The 18,933-nt window shown below is 34.9% G+C and overlaps 1 protein-coding gene across 3 annotated transcripts in view; it reads right to left on the bottom strand.

Annotated features, from left to right (window-relative positions):
• Positions 1 to 367: 367 nt before the first annotated feature.
• LOC122538647 (arginine kinase) overlaps positions 368 to 18,933 on the bottom strand; it is a 25,759-nt gene continuing 7,193 nt past the window's right edge. The window contains exons 1-4 of one of the 3 annotated variants that reach the window (XM_043672899.1): positions 9,650 to 9,900; positions 1,651 to 2,011; positions 1,185 to 1,559; positions 368 to 1,028 (exon numbers count right to left, since the gene is read on the bottom strand). In XM_043672899.1, coding sequence (XP_043528834.1) covers positions 681 to 1,028; positions 1,185 to 1,559; positions 1,651 to 2,011; positions 9,650 to 9,690 — 1,125 coding nt within the window. In that variant the 5' untranslated portion in view covers positions 9,691 to 9,900 and the 3' untranslated portion in view covers positions 368 to 680. Of the gene's footprint in view, positions 1,029 to 1,184; positions 1,560 to 1,650; positions 2,014 to 9,649; positions 9,901 to 18,933 lie in introns of those variants that run through there. The other 2 variants (XM_043672900.1, XM_043672901.1) reach the window with 2 other exon arrangements.

An 18,933-nucleotide genomic window follows, 5' to 3' on the forward strand; every position in this document is an offset into this window, starting at 1 on the left:
ATAATAATAGCAATCGTAACGCGTGTGTAAAAGAGGGAGGTGGAGACCAATAAGGACGTGCAAAAGTTTACCGTTCACGACAACAATCCTAGACATTTTCCAAGAACTTAGAATATTCACGATCCGATTTTTAGATCTCGACTAGGCTAGCTAGAATTTTCTAGAATTCATCTTCATCGCGAACGGGGCTTCCATTTCGCCTCCGTTTGGAACTCTAAGAACGCGTTTGTAATTGCGTGAAGGGATCTTGGCATATCGAGGACCGAAACACTTTGATTCACTTAAAATTAAGAAACGAGAAACTGTCAGTTTTGTAACTACATTCCGCGCACGAACCGAATTTGTCTTTTAGAAAATGCTTCTTTGATTTTCTTTTGTAGGCTACGGATCTTTGTTCTTTGATTTCTTTCACTCACGTTCGGAAACGTACAAGTGTCATAGTACGTTTCTCTTTTCGTTTCAAATCACAAACTTTTGTTTTACAAACTCTTTGAAAAAAATTTCTCCGACACGCGTTTCTCTCAAGTTGAAAAAAACAGTACGACTTTACTGAAGCTTTTTTGAAATTTCATTTCTGCTTTGCCAATGAAAATGAGATCCTCGATGCGTCAAGAACATCTAAGGGGCGAATAAAAGAAGGAAATGACCGCGTGGCTGTTCTGTTTTCTGGCGCGCTCTGTTTAAAGTTCCTTCTCGAGCTTGATCAGCTCGGCGATTCCGTCGTGCATCTCCTTCACAGCCTGATACTCCGTCAGACCGAGACGGCGTTTATTGGAGATGTCGTAGATACCACCCTCGGCCTCGGTGTGCTCTCCGCGAGTACCACGGACCTGGAGATTGAACTTTCCAGCGATTTCTTCGAGCTTCTCTCTGTTGGCGGCCAGCTTCGGCAACTTGATGTGTACAGAGGCACGGACTGTAGTACCCAGATTGGTAGGACAGAAGGTCAAGAAGCCAAGACGATCATGGTGGGAGAACGGAAGTCGTTTCTCGATTTCGTTCACGGCGCTCACTAGACGACGATAGACCTGCAAGATGAAGAAAATTAATAGGCATTCATTGATTATAGATTTAATTATTACTGTTGGTCTACGGATATAGATGCAAAGGTACATAAACAAAATCTGTCTGTCAGAGTTGAAGATAAATAAAAATTGTAAAATTGTAAAACACGCATTTTGTACCTGTCCAAGATCACCGCCCATCTGCATGGAAATGATACGAAGATGATCTTCCTCGTTGCACCAGACCAAGAAAGTTTTGGCGTCGTTGTGGAAGATACCACGGCCAGTAGGCCAGAAGCGGCAAGCGTTGGCGGCTTGCAAGAAGCGGTCGCCTTCTTTGAAGAGGAAGTGATCGTCGATCAACTTCTGTTGGACTTCCTTGCTCATGCCGGTCAAAGGATAGAAGGTTCCCTTCAGTTCACCCTCCAAGCCTCCAAGAGTGCTGGAGACTTTCTCTTCCATTTCTTTGTATTGAGCTTCAGTTAGGCATGGGTTGAACGGATAACCTTCTAAGGAACGGCCGCATCTCACACGAGTGGAGACGATGAACTCACTCTGGAAGTGAACAAGTAATATTAGCCATTTCGTTTAAGTGACAATTCCCAATTATATATATATATATATATATATATATATATATACTAACGGCTGGGTCAAGGTTGCCAAGAGTATCGACGTCTCCAAAGTCTTTTGGTGGATGCTTGTCAGTCTTCTTGAAGCCGCCATGATAGTCCTCGATGATGGGGTCGAAGAGGTCAGCGAAAACCGTGTAAGCTTCAGCATCAGGGGCATAGATACCAACGCCAGAATCCGGATTCTCTACACCAGACTGGATGACATCAAGAAGGCTGGAGCCAAAGGAGGTTTTCCTCGTCTTAAGTTGATCAAAGACCTCCTTGGACAAATATTTCTTCAGCAAAGATTTGCTATCAGAGGCAGCCAATTTGGAGAAGCCAGCCTCCAGTTTGTCCAGAACTGCCTGATCAACCATATTGCTGGTTTTCTTGCTGTGAACGATTAAAACACATCTATAAATGAAACGTCCTTTAGAGGAACGTGCAACATAGAAAATAATTTTCAAAGTTATTTGAGAAGCTTTCAAGTGTTCCATTACTACTCTTGAAAATACAGTGAGCTATGTCCTTATTTTGAAATATACCAATTCTTCTTTAGTTTTCCTACTTTCAAATTAACCAATGTAAAAACAAAGTCGTAGGTTGAAAGTGTAGCAATTAACAATGAAATTACAAATCTTTTAAGGATAATTGTATTTTACGTGAGACAAAAGAGCATTAAACAAAGCAAGAGAAGCAGAATTAGTCTCCCTTCCTTTGCAGTTCGATGCATGATTAGTTCTCACTGTATTGGATATAGACTGGAAATCGATTATGTTACAGGTAAATGAAATTTTCTTATCGTCGTTTGATTTCTTATCTAGTGTACCTTATCGTGGAAAATTACGTGTTTGTTTGCGCGTACTATTTGCATCAGATAGTTGTGAAACGATTGTCCGTGTTATCGTGATGGAATATATTTCGAGATTTCAGAAAATCCCTTTGTATTGACGTATGTAGTATCTGTTTCGTGCAGAATTAGGCTCAACTTTTTATATACGTATGTACGTGTCATAAAATTCGAAACCTTTCGAGATCGACGTAAACCGACAGAATGGCAAATGCAAGCATTGAAGATTTTAATTGCTACGATTAACTTCGAGTAATTCTCTAATTTTGTTAAAATTCATTATAAATTATTATCTTTCTTATTAAAAATATTTTGCTAATTAATCGTCGATAGGATCTGCTAAATATGTCTTTTATCTATAAATTACACCACGGCTAAAACAATTTACATTATCGAATTTTGCTTCAATATCTCAGTCAAGATTCAAGTCGAAATATTGCAGAAAAGATTCTTTTTTTCCCAGCAAAAGGATATATATAAATTACGTTACGTTCATTTTTCAACATTGCGCGTGGTCTTTGACGTTTCAGACTCTAGACAAAAATAGTTCAAACTTTATTAGAAAATGAGGAAAATTTCGCGTCTAATCGGGCACGACCTTATTTGCGTGTCACAAACCCCCTCTTCTAACACTCTCATTGACCATTCCCCTTTGAGATATTCTGTTATCGTGTATGTAACTTTTACGTAACATCACCCTCGGCGTAATTCAACTTTTTGCAACCCTCTGGCAGGCTCCACGATCATAAAAACAAATTTATCAACTACGACGACGCTACGACAAATTTCCGCGTTCACGCTTCGTATATCAATTGTTACATATGATCACAAGTTTTCTAATTAAGAGAAACATCACGAAAGGAGGAAGTACGATCGAATCTTTGATGTTACTCACTAAGTTCCAAATAGTTTGACAGTTTGCCGAGAGATGAGATTATCGAGGAATCGGGCCAATGATCTCGTAAAGATATCCTTTGATACAGAGAGGGTTTTTAGGAGCTTACGCGAGCCGGACATCGAGGATCCCATTTACGGACAACGGATGCCTTGTTGTCAGATCTTTACGCAATTTTGCGCTCCCTTGCAAATCGAAATGATTCATCGTTACTCGTGTCTGATAGATTAGGGCTAGAACGAGGAGAGATCGTTTGAAACGCCATTCACGGCGTGGATTTTAAATACGAAATACAGGGACGAGAATAATTAGCGTAGTTCGAGCACGTATAATATTTGAAATTATTGAAATTAGTGAAAATAAATAAATAAATATATATATATAAATACGTGTTAGTATAATAAGGTTATGAAATTTGTTACTAGTGATTTTGGAAAAAATTTTCACACTGTTGGGTAAAAATTCAAATTTAGTAAGAAAGAAGAATATTATACACACATATATATATGTTAATATAATATATATATTCATAATATAATATATTACATTAATTATTACTAAAACGTTTCTAATATATATATGATTAGAAACGTGTTAATAATAATTAATGTAATATATTATATTATACATATATATATGTGATTAGAAACGTTTTAGTAATAATTAATGTTTTCGACTTAGTAAAAATTTCGACGAATGTTTATCACTGTTTATTTTATTATTATTCACCTTTTAAAATCACACCGTGGCAACTTAATGAAGATTCGAAAAATTTACTTCTACTATCATCTACAGCTACATCATTCGACTTTTTCTTTTTTTTTCTAGAATAGAAATCATTGAAGCCAACTGAACTAAATTCAACTTCAACTGGTTTTTGCTTCTTGACTCAATGCTTGTGCCTGGCAATTTCTGTGGATTAAAATGAAAACGTCGGGAAGGAAGCCTATCTGTCACTGCAGAATCCGATAATTATATAATAATGATGCATCGTTGCAAGAAAAGATGTTGCAACATATTGATAAAATATATTCCTTATGACGGTGCTGTTTCTTCAATGTGCCAAATATTTGCTCAGAATAATTAAACATTCTAAACACTGAAATTATGTTGACAATCTTCAAATTTCAAATAGTTTACAGAAGCATGACGCCTCCTGTTCTGGATTAATTATTCTGAACAAAATACATCAGACGATTGATCACGTGGGTGTGGTCTCGTGATATGGTGCACACTTTGAAACACATAATACGTTTCGCTCGAACTTTTCTTCGTAATATATTGAATATTAATTGAAATTAAAGATCTTAATTGCGTTCGAATTAAATATCCACGAGTTTTTTCTTTTTCTATTAGATTTTCCATTAGACAAGAATAACGACAATTAAAACAGTGACAATTAAATGGCATTTCAATGTTGCATTCGTCCGTATAACAATCTCTAGATTTCAATTCAGCTTGTAAGTTTTATTTGCAGAAATTGCGATAGTCTGCATCTATCAGACAACCATCATGCCACTTGAACTGATGTTGCAATCTAATCACGATCTTGATCTTCATTTCAACTCGAGTGAATTTATTCGTTTCACAATGCATCCTATCCCTTTCACCTTTTTAAAAAATTACAACGATATTCCATACGATTACAACGATAACCATTAGTTTTAAAAATTAAACGAGTTCCTCGCAACTGAATCCTTTTCCATCCACAATTAATGTTTACAACATCGTCATTCTCCTTTGCCTTTCAAACTCGGAACGTGGAATAATTTTTTTAATTCCCCGCCGCGGAAAACGGTTGAAAACACGAGAAAGCAAGAGACAGAGAAAGTTCGAGCGAGTTTCTGCCAATATGTACACGTTCGGTGATGTAAAATAAGTTAGCCATTCAGCCGACTCGAGACACTCGTGCGTTGTAGTACCACGTCAATCTCAGCAATACGTACTCGTCCTCGTCGACGACCGTTTCGTCCGACGATTCGCATATGCCCAGCGACGTGCATACGCCCATTGTCGACGATTATGCCTCGATTATCGCCCCGGGGTTATGCGTCTATTTATAAGCGACACGAACAGTTAACCGTCGGATCCTCTGTTTCTCTTATAAAACCGTGCGTCCGTCGACGACGATCACGATGACCAACGAAGAGCGTAGGATGGACGACGAGTAGGGGAGAAAAAGTCAGGCAAGCGCTAATCGCATACGATGTTGTCGCTCGACGTCCACACACGAGGATCATCAGGATGGATCGCGCGATCTCGTCTCGTTCCCAACAAAGCACCACCACCTCCTCCTCCTCCTCCTCTCCACGAGTTTTTTCCTTGCTACGTGAAAGACAGACTTTCAGACGCGAGATCTTTCTTGCCACTTTTCTTCTTTTTTTTTTTTTTCCTCTTGGAAAACGAAGAAGCCCTTTTTTATTACCCACGAACACCGACGATTTTATTACGGGCGAGTCGATCGATTTTCATGGTCGGTGTGACTGAGAGAATAATTTGTGCGGTTTTCCAATGTGACAGTTTCTCTTTTTTTCTTTTCTTCTTCTTTATTTTCGTTCGTTCGACGATCGGTCGGCTGCTCTTCGATGTTGCTGCAATTTATGCGGTTGGTGCCATTTGTTTCTTGGTTCGATCGATCGAAAACCATCCGTGTGCCGTGAGTTTTTGATTATGAGGTGCAAGATAGGCTGTTTATTCGACTTTTTTTTTTTAAAATTTTGATATTTTATGTATGTATGACGAAGCTGTGATTACTGAGATTTCTGTAGGAACGCGTTATGAAAAATTGTTGATAAATTGTGAAATATATATATATAAAATTATATATAATTTTTGATATGTTAAAATTTTTATATCATATATAAAAATTATAATAATTAATTTTATATTATATTTATATTATAATTTCTATATATTATATATATATAATTTTATATTATATAGCATATAAAATTAATTATTATAATTTTATATTATATTTATATTATAATTTTATATATTAAAATTATATATATATAATTTTCTATTAAAATTTTTATACAGTATAATTCTATTAATAGTATAATTTATATTAATAGTATATTCTATTAATAATTCTATTAATAGTACATAGTATAATTCTATTAATATTTTTATATAGTTTTTTATATTATATTTATACTATAATTCCTATATATTATATATATATAATTTTATATTAAAATTTTTATACAGTATATAAAAATTATAATAATTAATTTTATATATATATATATATATATATATATATATATATATATATATATAGTATGGTGTATATAAAAGAATACGTCCAAGTCCAATGAAACTAAAGAATCGTCACCACGGTGATACCTAGATGCGTTTCAATCGATCATTAATCTTCCATCAACTTAATGAAGAAATAAAAATAATCAACGATAATGTACGATAAGATATATTACATTAGCTTACTATGTTAGATTTTAGATCCAGAGATTTTTACATTCTGGAGGTATAAATATTTTCTAAAATGGAAGAATTTTTTACGTGAACAATGTAAAAGATCAAAATATGAGAAAACATTTAAGAGAGGAGAGAAGAGCTATGACTCGACTCGAAAATGAATTCTGTTCGTCAATGTTTAAAAATAATTATTACGTTAGTACATAGTTAACGTTGATCAAACTTGTTTCAATTAATTATAATTAATAGCTCGACATTCTTGTAACACCTCTCTTTCTTAATCGTCCGTAGACATATTTCTATACTTGTATTTCTATATTTCTATACCTGTTGTGCTTTCAGATAATATTTTTATGAATATAATTTCAATTAATCCTCGTCTCGAGTCTCCTTTCGATATCTTTGCACAACAATTGCGAACAGTGAGCATCTTCAAGCACGATCTGGCAGCGTCTTTTTAATTTTCTCTCGCCGATATCTTTATTTAAATATATTCAAACACTCGTTACTCTGTTATCTGTATTCTAAAATTTGAAAGAATACGAGAAGAACCACCAGAGCAAACATCAAACTTTTCAATTTTTCATTTAAAAATCATCTTCATTAGAGATGCTATTGTTCTGAAAATTTCAACAAAACGCTATTAACGAGCTTTTCAATTTTCTCCTCTGTGACTGTAGAAAAGAAAAGGTCTTTTCAGCGAGCATATTTTATTCGAGCACAGTAACAATGGTAACGAGGGACGCAAAGTGAACATAGACCGATATGTCGTGCGAAATGCAAATAAAATTTTTTCAGTCGACCTGTTTCTCGTCCACGCCCCTGCATAAGGCCAGAGGGTTAACCCTTTTGTGTGAGCCAACAGGGGTAGTAGTCCCTAGCCACTATAAACGTCGGCTGCACACTCCTTTATAAGGGACTTGGGAGAACCGTTCGAACAACACACTAAACCAATAAAATGAAATTTAAAAAAAAAAAAAAAAAAGCAGAAGGAAGATTTTAATCCAGCGATCGCCAATTAACAAATTCTCTTTGTTATGCTAAATAAAATTGAACGAAATAAGTTTCCTTGACTCTGAAATTATCAAAGATCACAAGATAACGATTCCAGGTGAATCAGAAGAATCGTTTTCTAATTAATTTGGACTTGACTGATGAAACTGCTCTCGATCACAATAGACGCCTAAAAGTTTCAGTCGAAAGGGATCGTTGGCCTGTACGTCAAACTTCGGACGACATAAACTCTGGCGATGGTACGATACTTAAACTGTGGGAAACTTGAAGGATAATGAAAACCTGAGTAACTTGTAAGCAAGGTTTAACGATCGAGCGATGGGAACACTGACGGTTTTCGCTGATAAATAACTCGAATCGAATCTGATTCTCCCTCCACACTTTACTTTCATACACTTTGCGAATAATATTTTTCGGGAATGTTCTTTCGAGGCTTCATTCGGGTTTTGTTCTATGTTAACAATTGTTACTTTATTTTAGAAATTCTCTTGTCTTTCTGTTTCTACTTCATGGATTCATTATTTAATGTTCACGTCGTATTCGTGTTTGACAGCAGTTTTAGTTTTTCTAAAGATCTAATAAAATGATCCTAATGCGTTTACATCTTAGAAATCTTTATCACTCTGTTTTCTCCACGTAAATTCACGATGCGTTTCATTTTTACCAGTGTAATAGAAATTTTTTGAAAGAATTTGAAATCCTGGTCTTGCTTTATGACGCTATTGAATAAATAGTTCGTCGACATTTTTAAAACTCTTCGATACAACTTTTTAAATGCAAGATTCGTCTTTACGAATAATTAATAACAGAAATATATAGAGCCAATTTTATTGAAACGAAATATATTTGTTACTTAATTTAAGAGTGAGAAGTTTCTATTCTTTTACAGTATAAAAATAATATTGCTTTTAATATAATTTTTACAGTATAAAAATATCAAAAATATTATTTTTAATATAATTTTTACAGTATAAAAATATCTAGATAATAAATAAATCTTCTATAATAAATATTTATCGAAACACCGTTCCTTGTGATATAACAGAAATTAAAAATACTTCACCAATGAATTCACAATTTTCCCACAGCATACGATAGTCACGAGCTCCTATAAATGACTCATCTCTAGTGCCCGATACACATCAATTACGAATTCCATGAATGTCTGATCTGACGTTCGGCTACGTCACTAGGCGGGCACCGAGCCAAGTGACGTCACCGACAAACCCCTAAACCGACTCGCACGCTCACATAATTATACCATTTTCTCGAACAATTCAAAAGACTTTGCTCTAAAACTTTATAAAGAAACGATATTCACCTTAACCCAATCTAAACTGACGCACACGTAATTGATGCTTCAGCTCGAAAGCCATCGTGATCAATTCTGCCTTTCGTACATTCGATTTTACCATACAGATAACGTAAATGTGTATATATACATATATAGAACTACTATATATATACTTTATTAGTATATATATTTTACCATACAGATAACGTAAATGTACATATATATATAGAACAACTATATATATTTATTATATATATTTTATTAGTATATATATTTTACCGTACAGATAACGTAAATATATATATAGATAGAACAACTATACACATTTTATGATATACAAAGAATAATTTTTACAATTTTTTTCAATTTATAGAGTTGATCGGCGCGTGACTTTCGAACAGTTTGCACGTCATCCTCTCCGAACGATAAAAAAAACAAAAAAAAAAAAAAAAAAAAAAAAAAAAAAAAAAAAAAAAAATTTCTAAACTAGCCTCTCCTAATAATCTTTTCTCTCATCGCCCGCAGGGAAATACGTACTCGTCGTTCGACGTGGTATCCTTGGAGGTACATCCGCCCATGACGACGACGACGACGACGACGACGGCGGCGGCGACGACGACGATGACGACGCCCTGGCGAGAGAGACAGCGAGCGAGAAACTGACAGAGAGCGCGGCAAACCTCGTGTGTTCACCTCTCGATAATCGAACTTCACCTCTTCGCCACGTTTCTCCTTCCCCGACGTCCTGTAGGAGGCCTCTTCGAGACCGGAAGTTCACGGAGAAGGAGGAGGAGGAGGAAGAAGAGGAGAGCGAGAGGGGGTGTGGTTGGCGGCACACTTCCTCGACGAAAGCAAGATGGACGGAAAATGAACACGCGTGTTGTACACGGGTTACGACGACGCGCTATATTCCAAGCACTTCCGGTTGTCCTTGGCGTCGACGAAAGGGAGGGAGGGAGGGAGGGAGGGAGGGAGAGGGGGTGGCGGTAGTAGCAGTCACCCCTGGCAGAGAGTCAAAGGTCGCGTGTGCCTTTCCGATCGTTGTCCCCTTTCACCGGGGGGATTATCCCTCGTCAAAATATTCTCAACTGTCCGATAACGGCTGGAAAAATCATGCGACCTCGCGGTCTCTCTCTTTCCCTCTTTCCTCGTCTATCTTTTCTTACTCTCGTTAATACCGCCGCCGTGCAATTTCGTTCGAGGAATTAGAAACCGCGGCCGGTAAACCGGCAGATACGCCGGAACGTTACGTAAACGTGTGTCATTTAATTTGAGAGATGTGAACGCGAGATTTTTCGACGACGGACTCTATATCCAACTTCCGCCGACTTGAATTAGCAGGTTGGATTCTCTAACTGTCCTTGAACGGCGCGGTTCCGGTTGCACTGGCCGACTAGCGTAGTACGGAAGGTGCCGACAGAATCGTACACGCACCGGTTGCTACTATAGTCGATTGGAAAATTGATTATGACACGTTGGTAACGGAGGATTTCATTAAGGTTAAAATCGTAAAGATTGTAAATCGTGGGAGATGAGAAAAAACGTTTGAGAGCCGGCACGAAGGCACGACAAAACTGACGAAAGAAAACAATCGCGATCAATGCGTTTGCACGCTATTATTATTATTATTATTATTATTATTATTATATCTTTCTTAGTTGCGGGTGAAAATGAAAGGGGATTGAGTGTGTGTCCCGGGGAACCCCGACACGGCCGTCAATCGATATCGAGTACGCAAACGTGTAGAAATTCTCTCGACTTCCGGTCGAGAAACTTTCGCGATCCTTTTTCAGGTACTCGAAGCAAGACGTGACGACAGAGAAGTACGACCAACACGAGAATTAAGTAGATAATAAATGACGGATAGACCAGCCAGTACAATCACCGTATGATTGGACACCTCTTACTCACCCCGTCTCGAAAGAAGGAAAGAGAATCCGAACACGATCGGGATGCGCGAGATTTTGGCGAGAAAAATTCTCGTAAGAATGGAGCACAGTTTTTAAAAATTGATCACAGTCGTTAGGAATGTGTTGTACGTGATCGTCTCGTCGAAGGTAGACAGTGTTTGTTTCTTTTTATATCCTCTTTGGTACTTTATTTCTTTATTCCTGCCGTCCTTCGAACAGTCTGTCTCTCCTACGTTGTCCCTGTGCGTACGTGATTTGTATATATGTGTGCGTTTTGTCGAGATTGGTCGCGCGCTCGCGCCCTTCTACATATATATATATATATGTACTAAGTATGTACGTATGTGTGTATATACACGTTGTAGATGTGCGTGCGTCTTGTAACGTAACCAATTATTGTGCCGCGGAATCGAAGAACGATACTACTTTTCGGGCGCGCGTCGGACGTGCGAACAATTTTTGGTGTGTCGCGTGTGATGTGAACACTACAGTCTCTACGCTATCACTAAGCAGGAGGCATTTCTGCGTGCCGTGATCTCTCTGTCTCTCTCGCTCGCCGCCGCCCCCTCCCTTCGTCGTTCCGTCCTTATCTTTCCAAACTAACCTCTCCCTCCACGGCCCTGCGTCACTCACTCACTCTCTCGCTCTCTCTCTCTCATTCTCGTCCATACGAATCTTCGTTTGCCCTCTCTTTTTACTTCTATCACTCTGCCATTACTTCGCTCCTTGTCTCCCCCCTTAAACGACTTTCCCCCCTTTTTCGCGAATTCGCGCTCTCCCCGGTTTCATTCGCTTTTTCTCGTTGGATCCGCATGGTCCCACTCTTATTTTCCTCATCTGAGGCCATCTCTGTTTTTCTTTCTCCCCTCTGACGCTGCTCCCCTGTCCCGTTTGTTCTCTCTCGTTCGCTGCATCTGCCGTTCGCTTCTCTTCCGCCCCGCTTGTAGTCTGTCTTTCTCCAGTCGGCGCTAGCTCTCCTCGTCACTCCTCGCTCGCTTGCTCGCTATTCACTTTAGGGTGGGGCACACCGGCGTCCAGCAGCACAGAAGGATACCCCGGTCGATAGCACGCACCTACACCTACACCAGCCGGCGGCAGCCTCCCGGTGTTACGTATGCGTGTGGAAAATCACGCACACGCGCGTCCGCGCCACGGTTTCGTACGTACGAAAAATTACCACGCGTGTGTATATATACGTAGAACGTGCCGGAATGGTCGACTCGTCGCAGTTTTTCGGCCCTACACGAAAAATCTACGACGTTTTCCAATGCAACGTTTTCTCCTCGTGGTCCGTTTTCGTTTCAAATTATTAATTTGCGAAACCGGCACCGAACGATCGTTTTTTTTTTTTTTTAGAAAGTATTACGAAAATCGTACAAGTTTCTCAATTGACACCTTCTTGCGCCGGTAACTGGTTCGCGGACCGTAACGAGTGACCAAAAAACCGTGTACAATAATTCTTCGTTTCGAGTTCATTCGGTGTATATATATATATATATATATATATATATATATTAAATTAGCAAGAATTAATGAACTTGTTATTTGTTTTGCCTAGGTTGTATTTAAATATACTTGAAACTGAGAAAATATTGCAATTTTCGACGTGCATCCCAGCGCAAGAGGTTAATATTGGCTCTATTGTTTCAGATCAATATCTCCATTTGTGTTTCAATTCGGAGTCTAAATTGACTATATGAAATATCTTTCGAAAAAGAAGGATGTCGTTGTAACATACTACAGAGATTGCGATTGAAATAGTTTGAAATATTCCTTTTGGAAGGATAAACATGTCTGGAACTTTCTCATATACATTTGAAAATATGTATGTTACTAACAACCGAGTTCCATAAAATATTAATTTAATTAAATTAAACACAAAGTCGTTTTATTGAAATAAACATTTTTGTTCGATACACTGTCTTTGAACATTTACGAAATGATCAACGAAAATCAATCTCATCGATTTTTCTCTTTTGCGAGACGTGTTTCTGTAATCTGTCTATTAAGTAAATGCAACTTTCGAAATTTTTCGCAGAGATCAGGAAATGATAGAGAACCGGTGTATCGAGAAATTCTGGATCGAGACTGAGCCACTCGAATTTAGCGAAACGACTCGAGAACAGAAAAAAAAAAAAAAAAAAAAAAAAGAGAGAGAAACGACTCTCGGTCACGTTTACTCGACCAATTTGCTCTCTGCATATCGATCTCCAACACTTCGATTCTTTGCAGACGACGCAATAGACATTGAAAGACAACATGTCGAAAAGGTTACATGAATTTTAACGAGTACGTAAACTACCGATGTAACAAATTTCAGACTTTTTATTCCTGTAATTACCAAAGTTGTTTTACAATTGCTAAAAAGCTTGGTTTTGTTTTAGTTTAATTATAACGATTTTTATAAGTTTAATTACAACGATTTGAAATCTTTTTCGTATCAATTCGTAGCTTTGAAGTTGTTAATTTATTGAAGTTATTAATATATCTGATAATTTCAGATGTTTTCAGCAGAAAGTGAAACTCTGCTGTTTCAATGAAGTAAATACAGTCAAGATACGTTAAGCATTGAAATTAATAATTATAAAAAAATCGAATACCGTGCGTTTAACACTCTATGGGCCCGTGTAACTTTCACGTCACATGCTAATATATATCGACCAAATATTTTACCAAATAATCTTAGTTTTGTCACAAGATGACAATATACGTCTTAATTATATAATGTCTCTGAGATAACCAATAACAATACTGATGATAGACAACAGAGGACGCTGCAAAAAGCCGGGGTGTAAAGGAGTTTCAAAAATAAAAAAATAAAATGTTCCAAATGCAACGTACATCTATGTTTAACGCCGAGTGCAAACTGTTTTATGGAATTTCACGCTTAAGCTTTTATTATGCACAGAAGTGCAAATTACCTCAAAGTTACAAAGTGAATTAATTACAATAAAATTGTTTAAACTGGTAAATTTTTTTCTTTAATCTGCATATATAATTTATAATTGTAGGTATAATTTATAATTGTTGATTCTCTGTTGCATAAATTTTTTTACATTTAAGAAAGAAATTCGGGCCATAGAGGGTTAAACACACAGCGCACAGAGCAATGAAAAATTCAACGCACATTTTAAAAAGTAAACGAGACTACCGGAGTCTAATATTGAGTCTCTCGTTTCAGATACGAGGCTCAAATTACTTTGGGCAAGTGCATTATGTACGTATCACGATGAACAGGTACGAGCAATCGATAATAGGAGACCTTAATAAATGGCTCGACGTCTACTCAGGGCCACTTGGCGCAAGTTGACAGCAGATTATGTATGCGTGAAAACTCATGATCGTTGTTCTACGAGATTGCACAATATCAGCGAAAGTATATAACTCGTTCAATGATTAAATTAATCTTGAACACTAAATCAATCACTAATCTTTAAATGTAACTTTATTTACTTTATTTATTTATTATTAATAGTTACTTATTTTATTAATTAACTTAACTTTATTTATTTCTTTAGTTACTTATTTTATTATTATTAACTTATTTTATTAATTAACCTAACATTATTTATTTCTTTAGTTACTTATTTTATTATTATTAATTTATTTTATTAATTAACATAACTTTATTTATTTCTTTAGTTACTTATTTTATTAATTAACATAACTTTATTTATTTCTTTAGTTACTTATTTTATTAATCAACCTAACTTTATTTCTTTTGTTACTTATTATTATTATTATTATTATTATATTATTATTATTAACTTTTTTTTATTAATCAATCTAACTTTATTTATTTCTTTTGTTACTTATTTTATTATTATTAACTTTTTTTATTAATCAATCTAACTTTATTTATTTCTTTAGTTACTTATTTTATTATTATTAACTTGTTTTATTCATTAATTTAACTTTATTTATTTCTTTAGTTACTAATTTTATTATTATTAACTTATTTCATTAATCAACTTAACTTTATTTATTTCTTTAGTTACTTATTTTATTATTATTAACTTATCTTATTAATCAACTTAACTTTATTTATCTCTTTCTAAATAAAAATGGCGAATGAAAACTGAAGGACGACGCGTAATGTTTAAATTCACCAATTCAAATTCCAAAGGATATTTTCTCGAAATTTCGCATCTCTCGCTTCACATTTAACAGTAGAATCTGTAATTTTCCATTCACCTATTTCTCACGAAACACCTATTTTCCAATTAAATAATAACTCTAACAAGTTTGTTCGAATTCCCCAATACACACGTGACAGATATGCTCGTTCCCATTGCAGAGGCTGTTTGAACATAATCAAAGTCAGCTAACAGCGAATAAATTACTGGAGCAACGAGGGGTCCACTAGGAGGCTAGAATCGAGTCAAGGTGTATCATCTCTCATTGCGTGCCATATCTCTGTGCGAATACGCAATTTCACAGGGCCGGTGAGGGATGCGGGATTTACCAGCTGGTAAATGCATGATTATGCTACGAGAGGAGCACGACGACCTCGTGCAATAATAGAGGTGTGAACGATTGTAAGATGTCATTTTCCTTATTCACTTGTGTATGAAACTCGTGTATCATATACAGTATCCTACACGGTGGTGAGCTTGTGAATGGAAGCAGGTTAAAAAGCGCATTCACTCATCGCGAACGTGTACTAACTGGTACGTATGTACCATAAGTTTTTCTAGCTATATCGTAACTACTGTTATTTCTGTAGAACTTAAGGAAAATTAAATAACTATGTTCAATAAGTTTTCTAAAAATGGACAATCTTGCTTGTTCGATAAGACAACTTTATCTGGACAATGTGAATTTCATTGCTCAATGTTTCATTTGTTAGTCACTTGTAAGAAATTTTTATAACTACATACTCATTAGATTTGAACTAAAAAAAAAATTTTTTTTTTCGGTAAACGTACGTAAGTATATTCACCGAAGAAAATTGTCCGCGTAGAAATTCAAATTCCAATAAAAATTGTGGAATTGAATACTGATTGAAATAGAGATTCATTGGGTTGAAAATAAGCTTTTTAACTAAATTTCGATTCTTTAAAAAACTTTTTTAATTTAATATTCATTTCACTACCACCGACAGACAAATTTCATTCTAGAGTGTAAATTTAGAACGACACACACAGGCTCGAATCGAATCACGGTGAAAAGTGATTCGTCTCTTGGCTGCCCTTTCGACGTTTTTCACATTAACCTGAAAAGCCGCAACGAGGATGAAAGAACGACGAGGGTGCGAATAGAAACAACACACAGCCCAGAGTAAACACGGATACTTTGTTTTCATTGTTTCGACTCGCGGCCACTTGTATCCTCGCCCTACACGACCCTAGGGTACGTACAATTTTGCCTTCTTTTTTTTTTTTTATTTCTCCACCAAGGGAAGCCGTAATCATTCCGACGGATCTTTTTGATTAACTTACTGTCGAGAGTACCAATTAAACGTCAAGCAACCCTTTGAGTATCTAGTAGAATGTTCCCTTGGAGTATCTAGTAGAGGTAAACCGAGTGAATAGAGAATCGTTGTTGCAAATAAGAACTATACAATTAGAATGTCTAATTGATGAGAAAGTAGCGTAATATTGAGATTTGTGTTAAAAGCTATCTATTACATAGATATGATATTATAATATTTAATATGATCTTGATACATATAGATATAATATATTATAATATTTAATAATAATTATATAATAATATATAACAGATATAGATAATATTATTAAATATTGTAATATGATATAATATTTAATAATATTATAACAATAATTATATAATAAATATATAATAGATATAGATAATATTATTAAATATTATATGAAATATTACATGATATATTATAATATTTAATATTATAATAATAATTATGTAATAATATATAATAGATATAGATATATTATAATATTTAATATTATATAATATTGTTTAATATACAATAATTATTGATATAATAGATATAATATTAGATATATTATATATATTTTGATTTGATTAATAATAATATAATATTGTAATATTTGTGCTTTATTAGCTATATATATATCTATCTATTAGCTATATATTATATATATTATTAACTATATATATATCTATCTATTTAGCTACAATATTTGTGTGAAAATATTATAAAAAAAAAAATTTCCTACAAAATATAGGACAACGCTTCGGATTTGCATCTTTACTCGAGCTTTTATATAATGTGAAAAACTGCAAACTTAATTTAGCTTCAGAAATTTCTGTCATACTATCTGTCAGTCGTTAGATAACGAAATTCACAATAAAATTTCAAGACACGCTATCAGGTGTAACGTGACGCAAAACGAGTATATAAGCTTCGAAGTACAAGCGAACCAAAAAGGTAATGATACGAAAAGCGATTACCTGATAGATTTGGATCGAGTTTCGAGAACGTTTAAGCGATAAAACGATCGTAACATCGTATCTCGTTATCTCTTATTATAGCTCTGAGATAAGTTGGGCATCGTGATACGCGATTTCATTATTGTCTTTCGCTAGAAAATTATAATCGATGCGATAACGAATGAACAGCATTCGTGAGATAGGATCTCTAGTTTTTTCCCCTGATATTGCTTTTTTTTTTTTTTTTTTAAAAACGAAATTCAGCAAAATTGAAGGTCATAATTAGAAATTGATATTAAATATTCTTTGACTGATTTATTTGTTTTTGATAGAAAGTGCAAACTACAAAGATCGATGCAAATTTTGTGATTTAGAGAAATAAAAATGGTTTGTAAATAAATTAGAAATACAAGAAAAGGTATTTCTTCCATCGAGGAAGAAATTAAAAATTGCAAAAGAATATTTTCATAACAACGAAGTGAACAAGTATCGACAAATAGCACAGAAGGTATTGCAAATTTACTTTCTTGTACAGATAAGCACGATAAAAGCTGGAGATTAAAATTTTGCAACGCTGATAAAAATATCTTTCTGTAAGACACCGATAAGAAACTAATTTACCGTAATCTGTTACTTCTGTACAAAAATTAATTAAACCCCCAGATTATAACAAATTGAACTTTATGAAATAATTCTTTCACACGTGAAATATTAAATAACAACAATAATCGCGAAGAGATAATCGTTAAACTAAAAAAAAAACAATAAGATAAAATTGGAAATTTTTGTAGAAACAATTGGCGAATGCGCAATTATTAATTCAGTTCTTTAATTAACAGACTTCGGTTATTTATAAATATTATTATGAATATAATCAGATACTATAAACACGACAAATTTACAATAAATTATTAAACTCTCTTCCAATAAAATTAATTCATTGCTCCAATTAATGTACGAAATTTGTAAATCAATGTAATCAATTATTAAATTCCTTTTTTAGAATATTTCAGTCAGTTATCTTTGTCACTAGAGGGTTTAATTAGTCAAAGGGACATAATGAAATTTTACAAGTATCACGGATTAAATAAAATTCGATTTTTTAAATAGACACTGAGAAAGGGAGGAAAAAAATTGTGCAATGCATATCATGAAAATCATGCACTGTAGACAATGAGGGTATTAGAGAACGTCGCTGCAACATCCTGTTACGTCACTGTCGCATTATTTGTGCCTTGAATCTGTTTGGAATATAAATGTGAATGCCCAATTGAATCCAGACGACAGAAATCAACGAATTCTTCGATTCGAGTAATCGAACTGCAAAATCGTGACCGACCTTATATATTAGGTGCCAAACGAGCGTGAAAGAAACAAAATTGTGCGAAATTGAAGCTTAATTAACGTTTTAGGATTAAAGGAGGAAAAATCCTTTTGAAACTCGTAAGACATTTGATGTTTAGTTTTGAAATAACATTATATATTATATGATGTTATATAGAATGTTCAAGTTGAAAGATAATACTGAAAAAA

This window comes from Frieseomelitta varia, unplaced genomic scaffold (genome assembly GCF_011392965.1).
Source record: "Frieseomelitta varia isolate USP_RPSP 00005682 unplaced genomic scaffold, Fvar_1.2 scaffold_170, whole genome shotgun sequence".
In the NCBI taxonomy this organism is placed as follows: Eukaryota; Metazoa; Arthropoda; class Insecta; order Hymenoptera; family Apidae; genus Frieseomelitta; species Frieseomelitta varia.